The 25,130-nt window shown below is 39.0% G+C and overlaps 1 protein-coding gene across 1 annotated transcript in view; it reads left to right on the top strand.

Moving 5' to 3' along the window:
• The window catches only part of LOC124605766 (E3 ubiquitin-protein ligase TM129), a 57,832-nt gene that overhangs the window by 20,943 nt on the left and 11,759 nt on the right, over window positions 1-25,130 (top strand). Inside the window, exons 3-5 of the mRNA XM_047137651.1 lie at window positions 2,115-2,345; window positions 15,125-15,278; window positions 15,607-15,752. Coding sequence (XP_046993607.1) covers window positions 2,115-2,345; window positions 15,125-15,278; window positions 15,607-15,752 — 531 coding nt within the window. The remainder of the gene's footprint in view (window positions 1-2,114; window positions 2,346-15,124; window positions 15,279-15,606; window positions 15,753-25,130) is intronic.

The raw sequence follows: 25,130 nt of genomic DNA, 5'->3' as shown, positions 1-25,130 counted from the left end.
ATAGGTTCAAATAAGCCCATCAGACATTTTCTACAGATTTCATACAGATAAAATATTGGCAAATGGGAAGTACTCCGAAAGAACAAAGTCAGCACCAGACCAAGGACAAAGTGGCCAGAAGAAAGAAAAAAAAATCCACAAATAAAAAATTGAGAGCAACCTGGAAACTCTGAAGATTGAAACATAATAGCTTCATATGATCTAATAGAGTCCAATTGCATATAATAAAATATATATAACAATACGAAAAGAATAGATTGCTGCTCACCACTTAGAGGAGGCACTGAGTCACAGACAGGAACAATGAAACAGTCTGCTAAACATTTAAGCTTTTGGACTGAAAGGTCCTTCTTCTTAAATAGAAAACACTAGCACATATGGCCACTGTCTCCGGGCACTGGGGCTTGACACGCAATTTTTTTTCATTGTTACTTTCTGCAGCTCACCTCCACTATGTGGTGAGTAGAAATCGTATGTCTATAAAATTTTATGTCTTCCCCCACAAGCAGACATATTTAAAGATATGTCTGCTTGTGTCTGTATATGTGTGGATGGATATGTGTGTGTGTGCGCGAGTGTATACCCGTCCTTTTTTCCCCCTAAGGTAAGTCTTTCCGCTCCCGGGATTGGAATGACTCCTTACCCTCTCCCTTAAAACCCACATCCTTTCGTCTTTCCCTCTCCTTCCCTCTTTTCTGATGAGGCAACAGTTTGTTGCAAAAGCTTGAATTTTGTGTGTATGTTTGTGTTTGTTTGTGTGTCTTTCGACCTGCCAGCGCTTTCGTTTGGTAAGTCACATCATCTTTGTTTTTTGATATATTTTTCCCACGTGGAATGTTTCCCTCTATTATATTAATACATTTTATATCCGTTATTCTGCTTCCCAAATAGCAAAACTCATCTGCTACGTTAAATGTCTCAGTTCCTAATCTAATTTCCTCAACATGATTTGATATTATTTGACTACATTCCATTATCCTTATTTTGCTTTTGTTGATTTTCTTCTTATATCCTACTTTCAAGACACTATCTGCTCCATTCAACTGCTTTCCCAAGTCCTTTGCTGTCTTTGACAGAATTACAATGTCATTGGCAAACCTCAAAGTTTTTTCTCCTCTCCCTGGACTTTAATTGCTACTCCAGATCTTTCTTTTGCTTCCTTTACTGCTTGCTCAATATACAGATTGAGTAACATCGGGTATAGGCTACAACCCTGTCTCACTCCCTTCTCCACCACTGCTTCCCTTTCGTGCCCTCCATCTCTTATAACTGCCATCTGGTTTCTGTACAAATTGTAAATAGACTTTCTCTCCCTTTATTTTACCCCCGCCACGTTTAAAATTTGAAAGAGAGTATTCCAGTCAACATTGTCAAAAGCTTTCCCTAAATCTACAGATGTTGTAAATGTAGATTCGCCTTTCCTTAACGTATCTTTTGTGAGAAGCCATAGGATCAGTATTGCCTCGCACGTTCCTACATTTCTCTGGAATCCAAACTGATCTTCCCCGAGGTTGGCTTCAACCAGTTTTTCCATTCTTCTGTAAAGGATTCATGTTAGTATTAAACTAATAGTTCAATAGTTTTCACACCTGTCAGCACCTGCTTCTTCAAGGATAGGAAATAAATTTTTTTGGGGTGAAACTGAACAAGTTACAATGGAGTCAATAAAACGGTAAACTAATCGAAAAGCTCAGTCTAGCATGTTCTGCTCTTAAAAGTATTTGTAATGGATTTGGCCCAAAGATAAGAAATTTTGCTTATTGTGCCTATTTTCTCTCCCTTTTGCCGTATGGAATAATTTTCTGGTGCAGAGCACTAAAAGTAAACAAAGGGTTTATTCACCTGAAACAAGCAGTATGAATATTGTGTGAAGTAAATAAACATGCATCTTCTGGAAGTCTCTTTGTAGATCATGGAGTTGTTATTCTCACTTCCTGTACATTTACTTCTTAATGGCGTTCACTACTGGTGACAATAAAGTAGTTTCAACAGAACTGTGTTTTGCAAGATCACAGAAACCCTACCAATCCAAAAGTAAATTAAAATGTACACCATTAGCTACTCCTAGCTATTGTGCGCTATGTATGTTTTTCACTATGCTGTGCTCTTTTCAGGTTAGATAAATTCTGTGTGCAAACAAGTCCCGTGACCAAGGTAGTGGCAACAGACAACTGGGTTTTTTGGGTGCGACCATATGGTATGGACTGTGCCCACCAGAGTGACACAGCCTTGATTGTGTGTAGCAGTGACACTCATCACATTGCTCCTGAAAGTCCTATTGGGACACAATTCTTAAACATTGAAGTTCATCCTACAAGACAGTTTGTGCCATCATTCACAATAAGGCAAGTAAGAGTTCTAATATATAAGTAAAGCACTTTCTGTCATTTGTCATTGCCTTACAGTAACAAGGGCTAATACACACTACTTACAAAAACAGAGAAGCACCCAGAAGAAATGGAGGATGTCTGTATAAACACTCCATCAGTATGTGTGTAAATGATTTAGGGTTGAAATTCACTGTGACTGTTAGAATGACCACCAGAGTGTGATAGTGTTGTTCATGTTTAGTGTTGTTACCAGGTCCGGTAGGATATACAAAGGGTGTGAACAGCATCAGATGTCGAGTGATCATTGTTAAGGACAAGGACATGCTGCATACTCATGTGAGACAGCATTGGCAGCACTTGACAGAGTTCAAAAGGGGCCTCATTGTAGGTCTACATTTGGCAGACCTGGTCAAATCTTGCAGTATCCAGATTTATGGAGCATCCAGATGTGACAGTGGCCAAATGTCGGGCAGGATGGGAACGTGATGGCTGGCAGACTCATCGCCTAGGTTCTAGTTGACCACATCTGACTACCACAAGGGAATATCACTGTGTTGTGCACCAGGCACACCGTAACCAATTCACATATGCAACTGCCATCTGAGAACAAATAATGGACTCCCTCCAACATTCTGTGTCATTCAGTACTATTGGTCGGAGACTACCAATGGCCAGACTAGAAAATTACCATCCCGTGTGTATGCTGCCACAACACAAGTGTCTGAATTTGGAATGGTGCCACGACTGGGAAGCGTGGACTGCTGGTGAATGGTGTTGCATTGTATTCAATGATGAATCCTGGTTTTGCACTACTCTGGAAGACCATTGTCAGTGAGTATGGTGGTGACCTGGAGAGAGGTCCCATTCTTCCAATGCTTTGGAGGGGCAAAGTGATGTTACTTCTAGTGTCACAGTGCTATGCTCTGATGGCACAACTGTAGGTCGCGGACATTGTGCTTCCTTGTGTATTATCTCCCTTGGGACAGTATTGTGTTGTTAGTTTCCGACAGAACCATGTCCTTCCATGTGTGGCACATGTCTCTGTGAGCAGCCAGAATCAAGTTGAGGTACTCAGGGCCAGCAAAATCTCCAGATATGTCCTTGACATAACACGCCTGGGGCCAATTCAAATGTCAGTTCCATCCCCGTGGTAGTATCTAGGATATCAAAGGCCAGTTACAGCAGTTGTGGCCCAGCTCGCCTCAGGAGATGATACAAAGGTTTTATGACACCATTCCCAACTGAGCCAGTGTATACATCCAGGCCAGAGGGGGTGCAATGACATCCTGGTAATCAGGCTCATAGTGCCATGTTCTTTGTAAATTTGACTTGATTTTGTAATCACTGACATAAGATCACATACCCTCTCAACCCACAAATTTTCTTTCATTTCTCCATCCCTTCTGGGTGCTTTACTTTTTATGTCAATCAGTGTATTTACCTTATGGCAGTAATGTATCTGAAGAGGGACTTTATGGCTGAGAACCCATAAATATAATGTCAGAATTGAACATTAACTTATTTATGTCTGATAATAGTGTGAATATGAAACATCTGGGTCATTCCATGTCAAGTCACCCAGGCCTTGACACCAACCATGTCAGATTTTGATGAAACTTGGTACAATTACTTCTTTTATCATCCTGAAAGCACTTGTAAAATTTTTTTGCTCTATCTCTTATAGTTTTTTTTTTTTTTTATAAATTTTTAAAATTTTTAGATTTGGTGTTGTTTCAGCAGTCGGAAATCGTAACTTAAACGTGTCCTCACAACTAAAAAAGTTTTGTATGTTAAAGAACACTCAAGATATCAGTATGAAATTTTGGAATAAGTTTGTGTATTATATCTAAATGTTAAAAAAATTACCATAAAGATATATTAAAATCTTCCAAATGAAAAAAAAATTACAATTAGTTGTTGGTTTTGTTGTTTAGTTTTACAAAAACTGCTATATCTAGAGTCTCAGACCTGATAGAAAGCTCAAATTTGTTTTAAAATACTCTTAATTGTATAGGCTATTAGATAAAAGAAAAATTATGTTGGCTTTTTAACCTGTTCAATAGTTATCTAATTTTGTAAATAATATTAATTATATTTTAAAAATAAAAAATACCAAGTGACTTAGACACCAAAAATAAGTTTTTGTCTTCTTGGAGTAACAATGTATGCTTGGATTTTGTCTTGTTATTCCTGTGTTTTGAAGTAAAAAATTATTACAGTGTTAAATAGTGCTTGGATAGTATTTTATTCGAACTTTCAGTAAGTACTGTTACTTAGTTTACAGAGATTCTTTTCCAATATCCTATAAAAGTAACCAGAACAGTAATCAGACCAAAAGTGAAATCAGTATGTCAGATATTCAAACCTGTAGCGTAGGGTTATTTAAAAAATCTGACTGTTTCCAAACAACCTACACACCTTCAAAAAAGTTACAACCGGTACCTGAATTGAGTGAGGAAGAAAAAAATGTGATCCACTTACGATCTGGAATTAATTTGTGTGTATTTAAGAATATATGTTCACACCACAGCTACTACTTTTTAAATGTTTTTGAAAAGTATCAAACAACATGTGTAGACCCACTAAAAAGAACACAAAAAGCCCATCAAAAGTCGTTGAGAAGTGTAGGCTTGGATCTTTCTAAATAATTACTGACAAAAAATAGTAGCATAAAACCTGGACAAAAGCTTTGCTCAACATGCCGTAACTTTTGTGAGGAAAAATTAAGAGTTGAAGTCAATGAAAGTGAAACAGATGATGAAGTCATGGTTGAATTAGAATCATTGGAATCCAGAAATGAATCCCTCGTACAAACAAACATTGCTTTTGATAATTTAGGTTTAACACCGATAAAGCTTCATGGCTTGTCAGAACAAAGTAAAGGGTCTTATTTTACAAGGAAGGTTAGTAGTATTGAAAAGACTGCAAAAAAGGCGGTTTCAAAAGCATTAAAATATGATGCACCAAGTTCTGATGATGACGAAGAAGATACAAGTGTGGTTGAGAAAGCAAAGGATTTTGATGTAATGATTTCTCTTATGAAAGAGAAGATGTCATCTGTTGGAGGTCTAGAAAAATCCAGATTCTGACCTTGGCTCCAGATTCTTGGAGTCGAAATAAAGTGATGAAAGAATTTAATGTAAGTGAGTACATGGTGCGACAAGCTAGAAAGCTAAAATCTGAAAAGGGTATTTTGGAAACTCCTGGTCCAAAAAAAGGTAAAACTCTTTCTGAAAATACAGTAAGACTTGTAACAGATTTTTATGAAAAGGATGAAAGTTCCAGAGTGCTACCTGGAACAAAAGACAAAGTAAGTGTTCAAAAAAATGTGTACATGCAAAAAAGACTCATTTTGTGTAACTTGAGAGAACTCATTATTCTTTCAAATGGGATAATCCCACGGTAGAAGTAGGATTTTCAAAATTTTGTTTCTTGACACCTAAATGGTGTATCCTTACTGGTGCTGCAGGCACACACACTGTATGTGTATGCAGTATCCACCGGAATATTAAACTATTATTGGATGCTGTGAAAATTGAAGAATCTTATAGAGACCTAATTAAGATGCTTGTGTGCAACACGGAAAACCAAAACTGCATGCTACATCATTGCGACAGCTGTCCTGCAAATGCTGCACTAACTGAGTACTTAACTGAAAAACTAAGTGAAGATTATGATTTAGAAGAAGAAATTGTAATCAGTCAGTGGGTTAACACAGACAGGGCAGAAATGATCCAACAGTCTATCAGTGTTGAAGACTACATTTCTTTATTGGTTAGGTCATTGGAAAAGCTCACCCCGCACTCGTTTATAGCAAAATCCCAATCAGCAGCCTTTAAAAGATTGAAAGAAGACCCACCACCCAAAACAGCAATTATTGTGATGGATTTCAGTGAAAATTATTCCTTTGTTATACAAAATGAGATCCAAAGTTACCACTGGAATAGAGGTGGTTGTACTCTACACCCAGTTGGAGTTTTCCTAGGAAATGAGGAAAACAATGTTTTTGTTTCCAACCACTGTTTTATTAGTGATGACCAAGAACATGACACTGGTTTTGTTATCTTTGTACAAAAATAAATTACAAAGTGGCTGTCATTACATCATACTGACATTGACTCAGTTCACTACTTTACAGATGGTTGTGCTGGGCAGTACAAAAATAGAAACAGTTTTAAAAATTTGACTGAACACTTGAGAGACTTTAATTTGAAGGTCCAACACTCTTTTTTTGCAACAAGTCATGGGAAGTCAATTTGTGATGGCCCAGGAGGAACTATTAAAAGAATTTTAAGGAAAGCCAGTCTACAGCTTTCAGATGAACAAATAATGACAGCAATCGATGTGTACAAGTTTTGTGAAAAAAATATTGAAAACATTCATTTTCGCTTTATTGACAAAAAAGAAGCTGATATGCTACGGTTAAAACTAGAAAAATTTTTTTTCAGCAACCCGAACCATTCGTGGAACAAGAAGTTTTCATAACTTCAAACCACTTCCAACAAACAACCTTGAAATTAGAAGGACTACAGATAGTGTAAAACCCTCCTTAGTCTTTTCTTTCCATTCTTCTTCTGATTGGGTTCGTGTTGAACCATGCAAATCATGATGGTAACTGGTACTTTGGACAGGTAAAAACAATATTCAATGATGAAGAAGATGCAGAAATTCTATTTCTACATCCTTCAGGACCAGCTGCATCATTTTATTGGCCTGAAAGAGAAGATTCTTGCATAGTGCCTTTGGAGCACATAGTCTGTGTAGTAGACGCACCTCAATCAAGCTGCACTGGAAGAATGTATTACTTCAAAAAAGACTGTATCAAAAGAACTGAAAGCTCTTGGATGAAGTGGAAAAACAGTTTGAATCAGCATTAATGTTTATTAAAAAGACAAAATTACTCAAAAAATTCAATGTTTCAAGCAATCAGTTGGGTTATACGTAAGTGTTGTAAGAACACTATCTTTGTACATAATTCTAATGTAATCTACTATAATTAATAAACATGTTAAAAAGCCATCATTATTTTTGTTTTATCAAGTAGCCTATATGTTTAAGAGTAAATTAAAACAAATTTGAGCATTCTATCAGGTCTGAGACTCTAGATATTGCAATTCTTATAAAACAAAACATCCGTTAAAAAAAAAAAAGAAAAAAAAATATATTTTTTTTTCATAGAAAATATTAATGTATTTTAATAGTATCATTTTTATCTTCAAATATGTATAATAAATAAACTTGCTGCAAAAATTCATGATGTTATCTAAAAGAGTTTTTAAGATAAGCAATTTTAAAGTTTTTAGTACAAATTAAATTTACCATTTCCAAAGGTTCGGAAAACGCAAAACATAAAAACTTTAAAAATTTATAAAAAAAAACTAAAAGAGATACAGTAAAAAAAATTTGCAGGTGTTGTGAGGATGGTATTAGAACCATTTGAGCCAAATTTCATGAAAATCTAAGGAGGTGGGTGTAAAATTTATTTTTTACTGGGTGATTTGATATGGAATGACCCATCTGCGTATATGTTCACAGAATATCTGACTATTTAGTTGTTAAAGAGATGGTGGGATTGACCAGAGGAAGCCATACGAAACATCACGTCATCCGAAATGCTTCATTGATGGTTCAAAGATACTGATATGACATCTGTTTACAAGTTTTTGTCGTATACTGATGGTATTAAGGAGTCTTACTGCATAGCAGGCAACAGAGATCATCCCCATAGGGCTCTGCTGTTGGAGAACATGCTTTAAGAAGAGAAAATCAGTTCAACACAATGATCAGTGTGCTTTCCAGACTGGGCTTCTATTGAATACATTGGACATTTGCCAAGAAGCACTTCGCACAATTGATCCAGAGCCAAAATTTGCTCTTATACAGTTCTGCGTAGTGTTCCACACGGAATATGCTTTAATCCATGCCATTCAGCCAAACTTTGCCATTGTTGGTGATTTCATATTGTTTCTGTGAGCAGTATTGATAGCTGTTTGTCAGTTTTCTAAGCTACTCCGTTGCTGCTGACACTGTTATTTATTTATTTATTTATTTACTTACATGTTAAGTTCCGTAAGACCAAATTGAGGAGCAGATCTCCTAGGTCATGAAACATGTCAGTACATGAATTTACAATGTACAAGTAATAACAGATAAAAATAAAATGTTTATGAACCAAAAAAAAAATCAAGCCATAGGTTTCAGTAAACACATTCAACAATACAACATAAGAATCAGCTTAATTTTTTAAGGAACTCCTCAACAGAATAGAATGAGTGACCTATAAGGAAACTCTTCAGTTTCTATATGAAAGCCCGTGGATTACTGCTAAGATTTTTGAATTCTTGTGGTAGCTTATTGATAATGGATGCAGCAGTATACTGCACACCTTTCCGCACTTGAGTTAAGGAAGTCCAATCCAAATGCAGGTTTGATTTCTGCCAAGTATTAACTGAGTGAAAGCTGCTTATTCTTGGGAATCAGCTGATATTGTTAATAAGAAATGACAGTAAAGAATATATGTATCAAGAGGCCAACGTCAAAATACCCAGACTACTGAACAGGGGTTGACAACAGGCTCGTGAACTTACACCACTTATTGCCTGAATTGCCTGTTTCTGAGCCAAAAATATCCTTCTAGAATGGGAAGAGTTACTCCAGAATATAATACCATACAGCACAAGCGAATGAAAATAAGCAAAGTAGACTAATTTTCATGTCGAACGATCACTTACTTCAGATACTGTCCAAATGGCAGCATTAAGTCTTTGAACAAGGTCGTGAGTGTGGGCCTTCCACGACAGTTTACCAACTATCTGAACACCTAGAAATTTGAACTGTTGAGGTTCACTAATCATTAGCCCATTCTGTGAAATTAGAACATTGAGTTTTGTTGAATTGTGTGTTAGAAACTGTAAAAACTGAGTCTTGCTGTGATTTAGCATTATTTTATTTTCTACAAGCTTATGTTATGAACTGCACTATTTGAAACTGAGCTAATGTTGCACACAACATTCTTTACTATCAAGTTAGTGTCATCAGCAAACAGAAATATTTTAGAACTACCCGTAAAACTAGAGGGCTTATCGTTTATATAAATACGGAACAGGAGTGGCCCCAAGACTGATCCCTGGGGCACCCCCCAGTTGACCATAGCCCACTCAGACCCCACATCACAGCCTTTCTCAATACTGTGAGTAATGATCTTTTACTATGTGTTGCTGAAGTAAGAGGTGAACCAAGTGTGAGCTACTCCCCATATTCTGTAATGGTCCAACTTCTGGAGAAATATTTTGTGATCAACACAATCAAACACCTTAGTTAAATCAAAAAATATGGCTAACATTCGAAACCTTTTGTTTAAACCATCCAGTACCTTGCAGAGAAAAGAGAGTATAGCATTTTCAGTTGTTAAATGACTGTATATTTGAAAGCAAACTGTGTGATATAAAATGATCATTTATCCTTACATACACAGCCTTTTCAATAACTTTAGCAAAAACTGATGGCATAGAAATAGGTCTAAAAGTGTCTACATTATCCCTTTCTTACCTTTTATAAAGTGGCTTTACTACTGAGTATTTAATTTGTTCAGAAATCTGACCATTCCTAAAGGAAAAATTACAAATAAGGCTAAATACAGAGTTAACATGTTGCCACACAGTACTTTAGTATTCTGCTACACACTCTATGATATCCATGAGAGTCCTTAGTATTCAGTGATTTAATTATTGACTCAATCTCTCCCTTGTCTGTATCACAGAGGAGTATTTCAGACATCAATCTCGGAAAGGCATATGCCAAGAGAGTTATATGATTCCCTATAGAAATTAAATTTTTATTTATTTCACCAGCAATGCTCAGAAAATGATTGTTAAATACTCTACATATATCTGATTTATCAGTAACAGACATATTTTTACTACAAACTGACTTTATATCATCGACTTTGTGCTGCTGACCAGACACTTCCTTCACAACTGACCATATGGTTTTAATTTTATCCTGTGAATTAACTATTCTATTTGCATACCTCATACTCTTTGCCTTCCTAATAATGTTTTTAAGCATCTTAAAGTACTGTTTGTAATGGGCTACTGTAGCTTGATTGTGGCTACTTCTAACATTTTGATATAATTCCCACTTTGTAGGCTGCCTTTAATGCTAGTACCCTGTTCAGAATGTTCTAATGGAAAGCAACTTTCAAAGAGCATGAGAAATGTGTTAAGGAAAGCATTGTATTTGTTATCTATGTTATCGGCACGATAAACATCCTGCCACTCTTTATGAGGTTTAAAAAAGTCTCTATTGCCATTGGATTAACTTTCCTACACAGTTTGTAATTATATGTGACATTTGTTTGAGTCAAATATCTTTTACTGTTAAAATTTGTGCATCATTGTCTGAAAGATCATTCACCCTTTTACTAACAGACTGCCCATCTAGTAATGAAGAATGAATACAAATATTTTCTATGACTGTGCTATTGTTCCCCTGCACCCTAGTTGGAAAAATACAGTCTGCATCAAATCATATGAATTTAGATCTACCAACATCCTTTTTCTTGCACAACCACATACAAAATTAATATTGAAATCGCCTCATATAACTAATTTCTGGTACTTCCTACAAAGTGAATCAAGAACTCTCTCTAGCTTGTGCAGAAATGCTCTGAAGTCAGAGTTAGGAAATCTATAAACAACAAAAAATAGAAGTTAAGTTTCACCAAATTCAACTGGCCCTGCACAACATTCAAATATCTGTTCAATGCAGTGCCATGATACATCTATGGACTCAAATAAAATACTGCTTTTTATGTATATGGCCAATCTCCCACTCCACAAGGAACTCCTTGAAAAACAGCCAGCTAATGTGTATCCTGGTAAAGGAAGCCTCTGAATTGTCAAATTATTTAAGTGGTGCTCTGATATACCAATATTTTCAGAATCAACATCTATAAGCAGTTCACTAACTTTATCTTTAATACCTCTTATATTTTGATGAAATATGCTAATTCCTTCTATACGTGGAAATGTGGCATCCTCTGAATGTGATTTTTTAGAGAGACTTCCTTTAAGCAGGTACACCTATTGGCTGACTTCAACCTAAATGAGGCAAAGCTGTAACACCAAATACTACAGGAATTTTTCCATGAGTGATCCCACCGCCACCACTCACTATACTGTCACCTATAAGCTTTGCAGCCTCGCCCTCCCATACCTATTGAGGTGCAGGCATGCCTAGTAAAAACCGATCTACTAATAGACTCAGCCAGCACCACTGCACTGTGATCCGTGCCCTCTGCCATCAATGCCTTCTCGAGCCCCGTGTTAACAAGCCTAACAGCCGCATTAAGATGAGACCAATCATGATGCGGAAACAGTTGCACAAAATGCACATTAGTGCCACTAGTTGGAGTAGCTATCTTTACCAGGTCACCACCTACATCATATTCCTCATCCCTATCAAGAATATTCGCTGTTCCACCCACTGTCAGTACCTGATCTTCCTTCGTAAAGTTCCTACATTACTCCCCTATGTTTTCAGTCACCTGAGCCAAACCTGCACTATGCTTCACAGTACTGATGACCTGGTACCCACTCAACAGCACTACCTGCAACTGCTGGCCCACACCTCTGCCGTGTGAACTACCTAGCAGCAGAGCCTTCTTCTTTCTGTTAGACTTTGCAACTGACTTAGGCCTCCTAACTGCTGTATGTTTCCTACACCTACACCTACAGCTACAAGAGGCTTCTCTCCACTCAACTCTGACAGTTGGTCAAATCTATTGCATATATGCAAAGTACAACTATCTGAATACCTCCTCCTCCTAGCTACCTTCTTGCCAACTGCCAGTTTCCATTACCCTATCATACTTTGGATAATACAGATAAGTGTTGCACAGCATCATGTGAACTGCTCAAAATAAATTTTGCACCACCAGGAACGTGTGTAGGCTTTGATTTGAATGGAGCAGGGAATCAAAGAACTACGAACCTAAAGAAGTAACTTTACTCTGAAATAAAAACAAAACAATTACCAAAATTAAGACTGTCTGTTTCACTATGCATATCTATGAAAATCAAAATCTGGTGCTGGGTAACATTCACTGTTGTGTTGCTCCACCCCACTTATTATAATATGCTTGGATCCTCCTTTAGATTCTGTCCACAGGGTGGTCGAGACATTACTGCTTTAGCCTATCCCATTCTTTAACAAATGCCATCTTGAGGTCATCCATTGCAAATGGCGGGTTCCTGTGAATTTTCAATTGATCCTGGATATGCTCAGTTGGGTTCTTTTCAGCAGATACCACAACACATTCCATTTGGTTGATTTTTGCCTTCTGGAAGTAAGTGTTCACAAGGTACACACAGTGTGCTATTACATTATTGTCTTGAAAGGTGAATCCACTGCAAAAGCATTGACTGTAGAGATTTACAATATATTGGTGGATCCTGTCCCCCTATTAGTATGCCAATAAAGATCCCAAACATATACCAGACGTAGCCAGGAGAATAATGGAACAAGCTTACAACTGGTTCACATCAAACAGTTTACCATTTAGTCACACAAAGACTCATGTTATGCAGTTGTAAACAAAATTAAAATGACTTACATTACCAGAAGTAGATATCAACAGGCACATATGGGATAAGGCCCCATGTATAAATTTTCTGAGCATCCAGATGACTAATAAACTGAGATGGCACCAGTATGTGGATAAGTTAAGCAAATAGCTCAGTTTTGGATGTTTTGCACTGTCTGTGATTGGGATGGCGTGCTGTCTGTATTGCTAGCACATTTTGCTGGCTTTCGCTCATTGCTACCCCATGGTATAAACTTTTGGGGCAGTGCGGCTAAGGGGAAAGAAAGAGGTTTCCTAAAAACAAAAAAAAACAAAACAAAAAAACACAAAAAATGCATTAAGAATAAAACGGAATATCTTGCAGAAGCCTCTTCAGGGACTTAAGGATTCTTATATTTAAGAGCCAATACATATGAGGTCTGTTCAAAAAATTCTGGAACTTTGTCCATAAAATTGTTCTACACTTACATTTTACTTATTGTGCATGGTCTCCTTCAAAAAAATACTCTCCTCCACAATTGATACACCACTCCCAATGCTGTTTCCACTTCCGGAAGCAGTCTTGGTGTGCCTCTTGCTATATTGCTCAAATCACTTTCTGCAAATTTTCTTTTATCTCGTCTATTGCTGCAAATCTTTGTCCTTTCAATGGGGTTTTCAACTTCGGAAATTACAAAAAAGTCTGCAGGGCCAGGTCTGGAGAATGCAAAGGATGAGGCAGCAGAATAATTTCATTTTTTGTGCGATAGTCAAACACCAACAGGGATGAATGTGTGAGTGCATTATCACGATGCAAGAGCCATGAATTGTGTCGTCACATTTCAGGCATTTTCCTTGTCACATTGAATGCAGGCAGTTGCAACACATCCCAATAGTACCATCAATTAACAGTTTGTCCTTGTGGTACGAATTCATGTTGAACTAATCCTTCAAAACGATCAGCATGGCTTTCACATTTGACCTGACCTGAAAAGCTTTTTTGGTCTTGGAGAACCTTTCCCGACCCATTTTAAAGATTAAAATTTGGTCTCAATGTCATAAATGTAGATCCACATCTCATCACCAGTTATGATTCTCTTAAGGAAAATCTGGTTCTCATTTGCTCATTCCAAGAGCTGTTCACAGATTGTGAGGTGAAAGTTGCTTTGACACATGAGCCATGGGACAAACTTGACAGCAACACGATGCATTCGAAGATGCTTTGTCAGGATTTCGTGACATGATCCAACTGAAGGGTTACATTCTCTGCACTCTCTCAGACAGATGGTTTGCGATTGGCACATACAATTTCATTGACATTCCTGACATGAGTGTTAGGATGGACATGAGTGTTAGGATGTCCTGAATGAGGATCATCTTTAACTTCCGCCCAGCTATTTTTGAACCCTGTGAACCATTTGTAACACTGAGTGGCTTAATCACCCATCACTATAGGCTTCCTGCATCATTTGGTGTGTCTCTGTAAAGGTTTTCTTGAGTTTCATGCAAAACTTAATACAGATGCATTGCTCGCCTATCCCTGCCATCGAAATTTGCAAACCATGCAACACAATTTTCTACTCAATACAGCACTGCACAATAACTAACACACGTACAACAATGAAATTCCAGCAGTTACACATTAAACACAGGTGTGTGCAGGAATGCCAACCACATTGCACTTCAACTCATCATTGGCGGAAAATTATGAATGTTCTGTAATTTTTTGAACAGACCTCGTATATTCCCCAATTTGTATTTGCAGTTAGTTATAGGAGTGAATTTTGAATGGAATTTTGGATGAACTGTGCAGTTCACAACCACAGTATTAGAAGTAAAAATGATTTCCAGGTAGAGTATACATGTCTATGTAAGGTTCAGAATGGAGTTTTATATTCTTGTTTAAAAATCTATAACAGGTTGCATTAGATGGAAAACTGGAAATCCCCAGCTATTAAAAAAAATGTTTTCTTAAATGTTGTTGACCAAGGTTGTGATTTAACTTTGATTTAATTTTGATGAGGCCATGTATAGAGCACATTAAGAATCAGCTCTTATTTATGTCCTCTCTTTGTGCTGCCTCTTGTATTATTTACATTTTTTCCTACCACATCCTTTTCATTTCCATCAGCCAATTAAATTGTTTCCCACATATTCAAAAAGTTGATGTTTTGTTTTCAGCTGCTTTATTTTGATTATAACTTATCCCTTTATTGCAAATTTTTCACAGGTTGGAATCAACAGACTTCCGTGATTTGCAAGACAAGATTAGTCGTCCAATAACAGTTCTGCAAAATGTTACCTTGTTCCGCTCCCTGAGTGATCAGTTCTTAGAAACTTTCCGTGAACTTGTTGCACAGAATCCCCGTTATAGGATTGATGAGGTAAATCAGCTTGATTATTGTTTTCAGAAACTACAGTTAATCACTGTGAAACAGTCTTCTGTAGCCTGGAACATTTTATGTGTGCTCTACCTTGTACTGAGAGTTTGCTGTTAAAATTATGACTGTACAATAATTTTGGAAAATACTTGTTTTCATTGCCTGCAACAGTGGATACAGACAGCACTTCATTAGGTGCATATTAGTACTTTATAAATTACTCACACATGAATTACTGTTGTTTGTAATGAACACGACTGTTTTGATGTAGACTGATATTCACTCTTTTTGCAGCAAATATATAAACCTGAGCTATTGTTTTCACTTTTAGCAACAGGAACTGGAACCTTGTGCTGGCTGTATGCAGATTCCATCAGATGTAAAACTTGAAAGACATTGTGAAAATACATCAGCACCTGATGCGTGTTCAGTATGTTACTGCCGACCTATGTGGTGTGTGGATTGTATGGGCCGATGGTAAGTCATTTTGTTCCTATGTTTCTTTTCCACTGAGATAGTCATTGCTCTCTCTCTCTCTCTCTCTCTCTCTCTCTCTCTCTCTCTCTCTCTCTCTCTGCCTGTCTGTCTGTCTATCTATCTCTGTCTCTCCTCTGTGGAGAATGAATGCTCTAGTAACAGCCAGTGACATGTGAGTTTAATAAACAGTGAAATTTATTACCTAGTGCTATGTGAGTGTAACTTAGAAAGATATCCAGCACAGTGATGATTGGGCTTTGCCCATAAAAAAAGTCTTAAAGATGTTTCTAAAATAAATAAAACAGAAAGAATGTGCCTAATATTCAAAAGCCTTTTGTCAGTTGTAGAAACAGAACTTACATGTATGTGAGTCAGGATTGATTCTGCTTTACATTTTGCCTTTTCCATTCTGTGACACAGAAAGGTCTCATGTTTCCACCTATCATTGAGCGTGTGTAATGCACTGAGGTGTTGAATGAGTAGAGATATAATTTGCTTGGAAGATGTGACAAAGGTTCAATCATTTCAAGGACTGCTTAGAAGAGGGCAAGTAAATGAGCATTAACTCTTGAACAGAGCAGTAAAAGCATTTGATGAGGATGAAATGCTAAAAGCAAAAATCAACCAGTGTTTACAAGAAGACCAATTTGGATTTAGGAAAGGAAAAGGAACCAGCAAAGCTATAATAGTGCCATGAATGATCTTAGGAAGAAGAATTGAAGTGAACATTGACCTAGAGAAGGCTTTTCATAGAGTGAACTGGGGGTACTGTTTGGAAAACTGAATAAAATTGGAATAGACTGGAGAGATAAAGGATTGAGTCTCCATCTACACAAAGACCAGAGTACAGAAACAGATATCAGTGGCACTAAGAAAGAGGCTAGGATAATGAAAGATGTCCAACATGCTGCTCTCTCTCCCCTTGTTTATTTAAATTACTCATAAACAGTGCAATACAAACAATGAAAAGTAACACTAAAGGGATCAAAATCAGTGATAAATAAATGCATTGCATCTGATTTGCTGATGAAATAATACTCTTAACAGACTGAAAAGAACAGGAACACTATGTTAAAAATTGTTGCCAACATCTCAGAGGGCCACAAACTGAAAATAAATGCCAACAAGACTAAACTAATGGTGATAGTCAAATTGAAAAGACAAGTAACAGCAAACATTGAGATAAGAAATCAAATGCTAGTGTAAGTAAATGAATTTTGCTAATTTGCAAGTAGAATAACAGATGACAACAGAAGTATAGTGGGCATTAAAAGATAAATTGCAGTAGCTAAAGAAACATTCAGAAATGAGAGTAATTTTCTAACAAAAAAGCACCCTAAATAGAAATAAAAAGAAAATTTGTCAGAATGTTTATTTGGAGCATTTAAGCTGTGAGAAGGGTGTACTCTGGGGGTAAAAAAGAAAAGAGAAAAACAGAAGCAATAAAGATGTGGATGTTGATATGGAGATGAATCATGAAAACTTCCTGGACTGAAAGCAAATCTTAAAGAAATTAAAGAGAAAGGGACCTTGATTGACATGATAGAGAGAAAAAAAAAACTGAATTATTTGAACACTTAATTCGACGTAACAGCTCCATTAAAAACATCTTGGCAGGAAGAAACCTGTGAAAAAATGAAGAAGCAGTTCCAGAATATCCATATTAAAAAGTGTTACCAGTGCCATGACCTGCAGCAGCAACAGCAACAGCTGTGTTTTACAGAGAGTAAGGGGGAAGAAGAATGGCTACATCAACAAGGCATCGCCTTTAGTGTTTTATGACGATGATGACAGTGAGAACAATTGAGAAGGTAAAAAGCCGTAAAGGTGGGCATAATGCACTGATCATCATCTTCTGTCTGGCACTTCAAAGGCTAAAATTGTAGCAAATAAACTTGGATGTTTACAGAACTTGGTGCATATATTTGTCTTCTATCACTTTATATTTTCAGTATAGTATATTTCAACCATACACTGCCATCTTCATATACTCAGTGCTGTTATTACATTATTTTGTGTATTCCACACTCATTACAAATGTGTTATTTCTGTTGAGTGTAACAGCTACGCAAGAGGATGAAATATCATCTCTTGCCAGGAAAGTTTAAATAAATTAATTTTCTGAATTCTTTGATGGCAAGTGTGAGCTCTTTGATGGCATGACTCAAGCAACAGCATGCAACACCTCAAAGTTCATCATCATACAGAAGTTTACATTGGGTGGCTGGAGAAGGTCATAGACATTATTAAGCTGTTAAAATGCTATACTGTACACACTACTGCTATTATGCATAAACATTTTGATACTATAGTGGTAAGTTGTGGATGGAATATAAGTAACAACAGGTGTAGAGGCAACCACTTACTGTATACCTGAAGCACTGAGCGATCAGTAAGCACAGAAACAATATAGGTATTGAATTCGTTGCTAAGCATTTGGACTGTGTTTTTCCATGGAACTAACAGACTAACACTCTCTCTCTCTCTCTCTCTCTCTCTCTCTCTCTCTCTCTCTCTCTCTCTACTGCCTGAATTATATTATTTTGAAACATGCACAATTTATCACAGCATTACACAGTATCTTGCATTAGGGACAATGTGACATTTTGAATAATACAAGGTGTACAACTTTGCTTTTGCCGTTTGCTGATAGATGGCGACAATGGTAAGTAACGGTCGATAGAAACAGATTGCAGACATCAGGCAGTTAGCTTAGACCTTGGTCAACATAACCTCATTCAAACATTAGTCTGTTTGTGTCTGCATCATAAAGTTGTTCTTGATTTAAAATGTCAGTTTACGAGCCTAATTATCGTCATTTGCAGGAGGTGTTGCTGCTTTGTTTCAATATGAATAAAACAGTGGCCGAGTCTCATCAGATGCTCTCAAGTACGTATGGTAAGGATGCTGTTAGTTAAAGAACGTGGCGTGAGTGGTTTCAGTGCTTCAAGAACTGTGATTTTAACGTCGTAGACCAGCATAGTAGTGGAAAAGAATGTTTTCGAAGATGCAGAACTGGAGACATTGCTGAGTGAAGACTCATGTTAAACTCAAGAAGAATTGGCACGATTAGTGGGAGTGACACAGCAAGCCAATTCAAAATGTCCCATGGCTATGGGCATGATCCAGAAAGAAGGAACTTTGGTCCCATGTGAGCTGAAACCAAGAGACATTGAACGGCATTTGTGTGTTTGTGAACAGTTGCTTCAGAGGCAAAAACGGAAGGGATTTCTGCATCGCTTTGTGACCAGGGACAAGAAATGGGTTCACTACCATATCCCTAAACAAAAAAAATCATGGGGATATCCTAACCATGCTTCCATATCGATGGCCAAACCAAATATTCACGTCTCCAATATCATGCTCTGCATTTGGTGGGACCAGCTCGGCGCCGTGTACTATGAGGTGTTAAAACCAAGTGAAACAATCACAAGTGCTCGTTATCGAACACAATTAATGCGTTTGAGCAGAGCATTAAAAGACAAATGGACGCAATACAGCGAGAGGCACGATAAAGTGATTTGGCAGTACAACAATGCTCGACTCCACATTGCAAAAAGAGGTCAAAACATTCTTGGGAACGTTAAAATGGGAAGTCCTACCCCACCCGCCGTGTTCTCCAGACATTGCTCCCTCTGACTATCGCCTGTTTAGATCAATGGTGCATGGCCTGGCTGACCAACACTTCTGATCTCATGAAGAAGTCAAAAATTGGATCGATTCATGGCTCACTTCGAAAGATGAACAATTTTTTCAATGCCTGATTTGTACACTGCCCAAAAGATGGGAGAAAGTAGTGGCCAGCGATGGAAAATACTTTGAATGATACATGTTGTAGTAACCAAAACCAACTGCGGGAACACCTTGGGCAGTGGGATCGGAGCCGCCTGGCGGGGAAGCCGCCAGCGGTGGAGCATGCACCACCAGGTAAACACAAGGACGAGTCGGACGACAGACCAACGACAATCAACAACGACCAACTATGACCGACACAACAAGGAAGAGATAAACAACGGAGGCTTGTAGAAACCACAACACCAAACACCAACAGTAAATCCACTCGGAACCAGAGCCAGGCAAATGTCAACAACGAGCAATGACCAGAACGCAGTACCGCCAAGATAGAGACGCAATCCAGAGTGAGTACCAGACTGACTGGACTAGGGCAGACCGGGTCCCTATATACAAAACCCTAGGGAGCGGCTATTGGCTGTGGTCTGCACGTGGTGTAGCGGTGGCGCCCTCGCTGCGTGAGAGCCACTGCACGGAAGAGCCGCCGTGGACGCGGAGCCCTCTGTGGGCTGGCAACGTCCATTTGTTCTGGCGCGTGTTCGACTTCCGCGGCGGGAGGTACTAGACATGTGTAACCACTTGTTGAGAAAAAACAGCAGAAGCAAAGTTGTACACCTTGTAACTGCTTGGCTGCTCTTGTAAATCATTTACTTAAAGACTGCTTTTGTAGCTTAGAAGCCAAATCATCAAAAAAAATTGTTTGCTTAAATTGTTGACTATTATAGTCACAATGAATAGCATGAAAGAGAGCAAATTACTTACTTGTTAATTCACAACATTAAACTTTCCACATGAATGGGACCAAACATTCGTTGTCTGTGAATAACTGACGCAATTAATGATTCATAAGGTATGTAGAAAGCATAAATCCATGATTCCTAGAGCGGGCCTAAGAAATTTTTTAAGAACTGTAAGAATCAGCAAGAAAAATCCACACAGCCTAACAAACAAACAAAATAAATTATTCACTAGGGCAGCCAAGTGGTGATTATTCAAGATCTTATAGAGTTGTTTTTATTAATGAATCAGAAATTTTTGTGAAGAGAAACCAGTGAGGAAATGCAGTTACTTTCTACTCAGTCATTTAGCAGATTGTTTCCTGATACCGTACAATAGATGAATTTTTCAGATTACTAATGTTTTGTCCTTGCATTGCAACCATGGCAGCAAGGATACAGGAAGTAAAGCAGTGACATCTGTAAGGATTTATTGTCCAGTGGTTAACAATATATAACAACATCTGAAGGAAAGTTGCTACTCACCATATAGCGGAGATGCTGAGTCGCGATAGGCACAGCAAAAGATTCACATAAATGAAGCTTTCGGCCATTAAGGCCTTTGTCAGCAGTACACACACACACACACACACACACACACACACACACACACGTAAATGCAACTTGCACACACATCTGCAGTCTCAGAGAGCTGTGTGGTTTCAGCTCTCCGAGACTAATTGTGTGAACCTTTTTGTTGTGCCTATCGCGACTCAGAATCTCCGCTAATGGTGAGTAGCAACTTTCCTTCTCTTGTATTGTTACATTCCATCCTGGATTTTCCATTGTTTGATATAACAATATCTGGTATTACAATACTGAAGCCTCTTCTTTATCTGGTCTAGACACAGAGTAGCACTGTGGCATGTGTACAGCTGGTGCCCAGTGGTGCTGGCAGTGTGGGTAGCCAGTGTCAGCATTGGCAGCTGCTGGCTAGGCAGTGATTGATCATATGTGACCATCTTGGATGTGGCAAAGTCGATGGGCCAGTGAGGGCATCAGCAGCAGCCAGGAGGCAACACTCAACCAGCTGGACCACCTGAGTCACGAGAATGCCGATGAATTAAAGGGGCTAGACCCTGTGAGCTGTTGACGATGTCAGCAAGCATCTGGGACTGATGGGAGTGAAGGCTCATTGTATGGTGGCCCCCAAGTACATCAGCAATGTGGAAATGCCAGTGAGGCAGTGATAAGGCCCAGACTGGGGGGTGGGGCATAAGTGACCAGTGTAATTGCCCCAAGCGGGAGACTGATCTTTCTGCAGGTGGCCTCATCAAGGCCCTTAAAGACAGGCAGGTTGAGATGTGCAGTATCACACAACTATGATTGTAGCACTACTATGGCTGGTGCAGATGTAGATATGTCTAGCTACAGGATCATGGATGAAGAAAACAGTTCTGTGGTCACAGCACCGCTATAGTGGCACACACAGTGTAGTGAGAAAACTCACATCTTTGACAGAGAAACGCCTGTGGCCAGCCTCTATACATCGCACAGGATTCCGGGGGGGGGGGGGGGGGGGGGGGAGGGGGGTAGTATTAGTGTTTGTAATGGCTCAGTTAGGGGTCGACTACAATACCCTTCCAGCCGCACCCTTAAGAGGAGATGATGGCACCACCTCAGCCAAAATGGAAAGAGAGAATAGGGAGAGAGACACATGGCGGGCGGATATGGGGCTCTGGTGCCTAAGTGAGTGACGTGGAAAGGATGGATTGTTAGAGCATTGGCAGTCATGGGAATCAAAAGCTCGGCTGATGACAGCCGTGGCTACTGGTCAGATCTCCAAGGCAAGCAGAAAAAACACACAAACAGTATGGGAGGCCTAGGAAGGAGGCCCAAAAACAGCAGAAGGTGTGCCACAGATGGGAGCATGGCAACACCAAGAAAAGGCGCCAAAGAAAAGAAAGACAGCACGATGCCCAGCTGCCCATAATAGAGTTGTGAGCTGAAAATGTGATGCACCTGATAGAGGGGACAATGGGTGTAGGGTGTGGAAATGCTGAAGAGACACAGAAGACATGGAAGAGCAACAGGAGGGCCGACGACAGGAGTCCATGACAGCAGGAAACTGTGAGGCACCATCAGCAGGATATCTGCAGCCGATGGGAGACAGGAGCTCGACCATCAGTAGCTACCCAAAACCCAAGAGTACCAACAGCCTGAGGAAGCATCGTAGTTTTGTGAAATGACTGATGGAAGGCAGGAGCTTTGCCAATGATGTCTGCCAAAGACTCAAAGTTACCAGCAGGATGTCGGCCAAGCAGTGAGGCATGCGTCAAGTCTCTGATGGCACTGCCGCATGCCTCTCAAGGCCAGTTGGAAGCCAGCGGAGTGCCTATCAGCTCAGCCAAAAATGGACCGTCTGCAATGACATTGGTTAGGTGTCTGGGGCTCACAGAAGGCAGGTTCGAATTATGGCAGCCACCAGAGTTATCACGTCAAGAAGCTCAGCCAGGAGGACATGGTGAAAGCAATGCAATGCCAAGCAGCAAAGATGCTGGGGAGTGCTAGAACAACTTGGCACCAATGTGGACATACGTGTGGCTGCAATATAATATATGTCCATTTGATGTCCCTGATTCATTTTGTATAGTATTTGAAAGTAATACCATGGAATGAAAATGTAAAACCATGCCTGCATATCATTCATTCAAAAGTCTCATACAGAATTGCTAATATATTCAGATAATACAACATAAACACTGCTTTCTTAATGGAAAACATCATCATTCGTAAACAATTACATACAATTAGGATGTACAACATTCTCTGTGGCACCTATCAAGCTCTCTGAGTAAGCAATATGGGAAGTATGCCATGAGTACATCAGTGCCAGCTACATCAATAATTACTGAAAATAACCCACATTCATCCAAACAAACACACTGGTCACCAATTTAATGTACAAAGTGGTGAATTATATTTGTTTCTAAACAGTATAAATTATTCAGTGTAACATCTGTCATATAACAGATATTGTCAGGCCTGTTGGTATAGTGGTAAAGAATGTACCTGGAAACTGAGGTCATGAGGTCAAATCTTGGTTGGACCAAATAAATTTTTGGTCTACATTTAATCTGGCCTTCACCTCTCCATGATGTGAGGAGCCACAAGAAATGACATGTGATTCAAATCCCACATCAAAATGTATGTCCCCTTTACGCAGATAGCTGGAGTAGACTAGGGACACACAACCTGCTGAAGTGGTGTCCACTTGTAAGGCTTGCATCTGGCCATTGAGCCACATGAAATTATTATTTTGTCATAAATGTTTCTATATAATAGTATTATGAAAAGGACAGATTGCTACTCACCATGTAGAGAAAGCATTGAGCTGCAGACAGCCACAATGAAAAGACTGATAAACATTTAAAGTTTCAGCCTAAAGGCCTTCTTTTAAGCAGAGAAAACACACACACACACACACACACACACACACGCACACACACACACACACACACACGCAAACCACATCGGATGAAGACAGTGGTCATGTGTGTGTGTTGTGCTCTCTGTTTCCGAGGAAGGCCTTTTGGCTGAAAGCTTAAATGTTTAGCAGTCTTTTGATTGTGTCTGTGTGCAATTCATCACTTCATCTATTTGGTGAGTAGCAATCTATCCTTTTCATAATATTATTCCATCCTGGACTTTCTATTGTATGAGGTTAATATATTATAACACCTGTGACCATAATATAGTGTCTTAAGAGCCTAATAGTCATTCTGACTTGTTCCAGCCACTCCAGTATAAGCAGCTTTTCAAAGAATAATTGAGTAGCTAAGTGGAAGAAGAGGCCATCCAATTTTGAGTTAGTTTCAAGATGAAACAAGTTTTACTAAATTTTAGTTTTCAGGGTTAACGTAAGTTTTACAGAATTTATTTTTGGAACAGTATGACAAAATTCAACAAGCCTTTTATCTGAAGATGTACAAGCAGCTGCATCAGTATTCTGTGAAGTTATGCTTTGTTTGTAAATTGAAGGTGGAGTTGTGGGAAAGGGGAAGGGATTACTGATGTCAGATGCATCGGGACACTATACGGAATCAGTGGTGACAAGTGAAAATGTGTACTGGACTGGGATTCGAACCGGGGATCTCCTGCTTACCAGGCAGGTCGTTAACCACTGCACCATCCGGGACAAAATACTATTGCAATGGTGCGGATTATCTCGACACGCCTCAAAGCTGATTCACACTCCCACCGAGCACCACCTGTCCGCAGACCCTGTCCGTTTTCTCTGTGCTCACTACTCTGAGATTCCCACGGGCTGTCAGATGTACTTGTGCATGCACCCTGAAGTTGGTAGACCCATTGCCCATCTAGGCGAATCAATTATATGAATGCACGGTGTCTGTTCTGTCTGACATCTCCATAAAAACAGACACAACATGAAATCCACAGCTGTGATACATTATATCTAAACTGAAGGTGGAGGTAGGGAGAAAGGAAAGGAAAGGGAAGTGTTACGGATGTCAACTGCATTGCAACATTATGCAGAATCAGCAGTGAAGAGTGAAAAAGTGCACCGGACCAGAATTCAAACAAGCACGGGAGTTCCTGCTTAATTGGCAGATGCATTAATCACTGTACCATCTGGAGCATAGTGTTATTGCAACTGGGTGGACTATCTGGGCACGCCTCAGGGCCGATCCACACCTCAACTGAGCGCCGCCTATCTGCAGTTCCCATCCATTTCCTCCGTGCTAGCTACTCTGGCATTCCTACAGGTGGTCAGATGTACTTGTGCATCTACATTGAAGAAGGTTGTGCCATTGCTTATCTAGGCAAATGAATTATATGAATGCATGGT

Source organism: Schistocerca americana, chromosome 3 (assembly GCF_021461395.2).
Source record: "Schistocerca americana isolate TAMUIC-IGC-003095 chromosome 3, iqSchAmer2.1, whole genome shotgun sequence".
In the NCBI taxonomy this organism is placed as follows: Eukaryota; Metazoa; Arthropoda; class Insecta; order Orthoptera; family Acrididae; genus Schistocerca; species Schistocerca americana.
The sequence above is the reverse complement of the archived record's forward strand: the minus strand, read 5'-3'. Positions and strand labels throughout refer to the sequence as shown.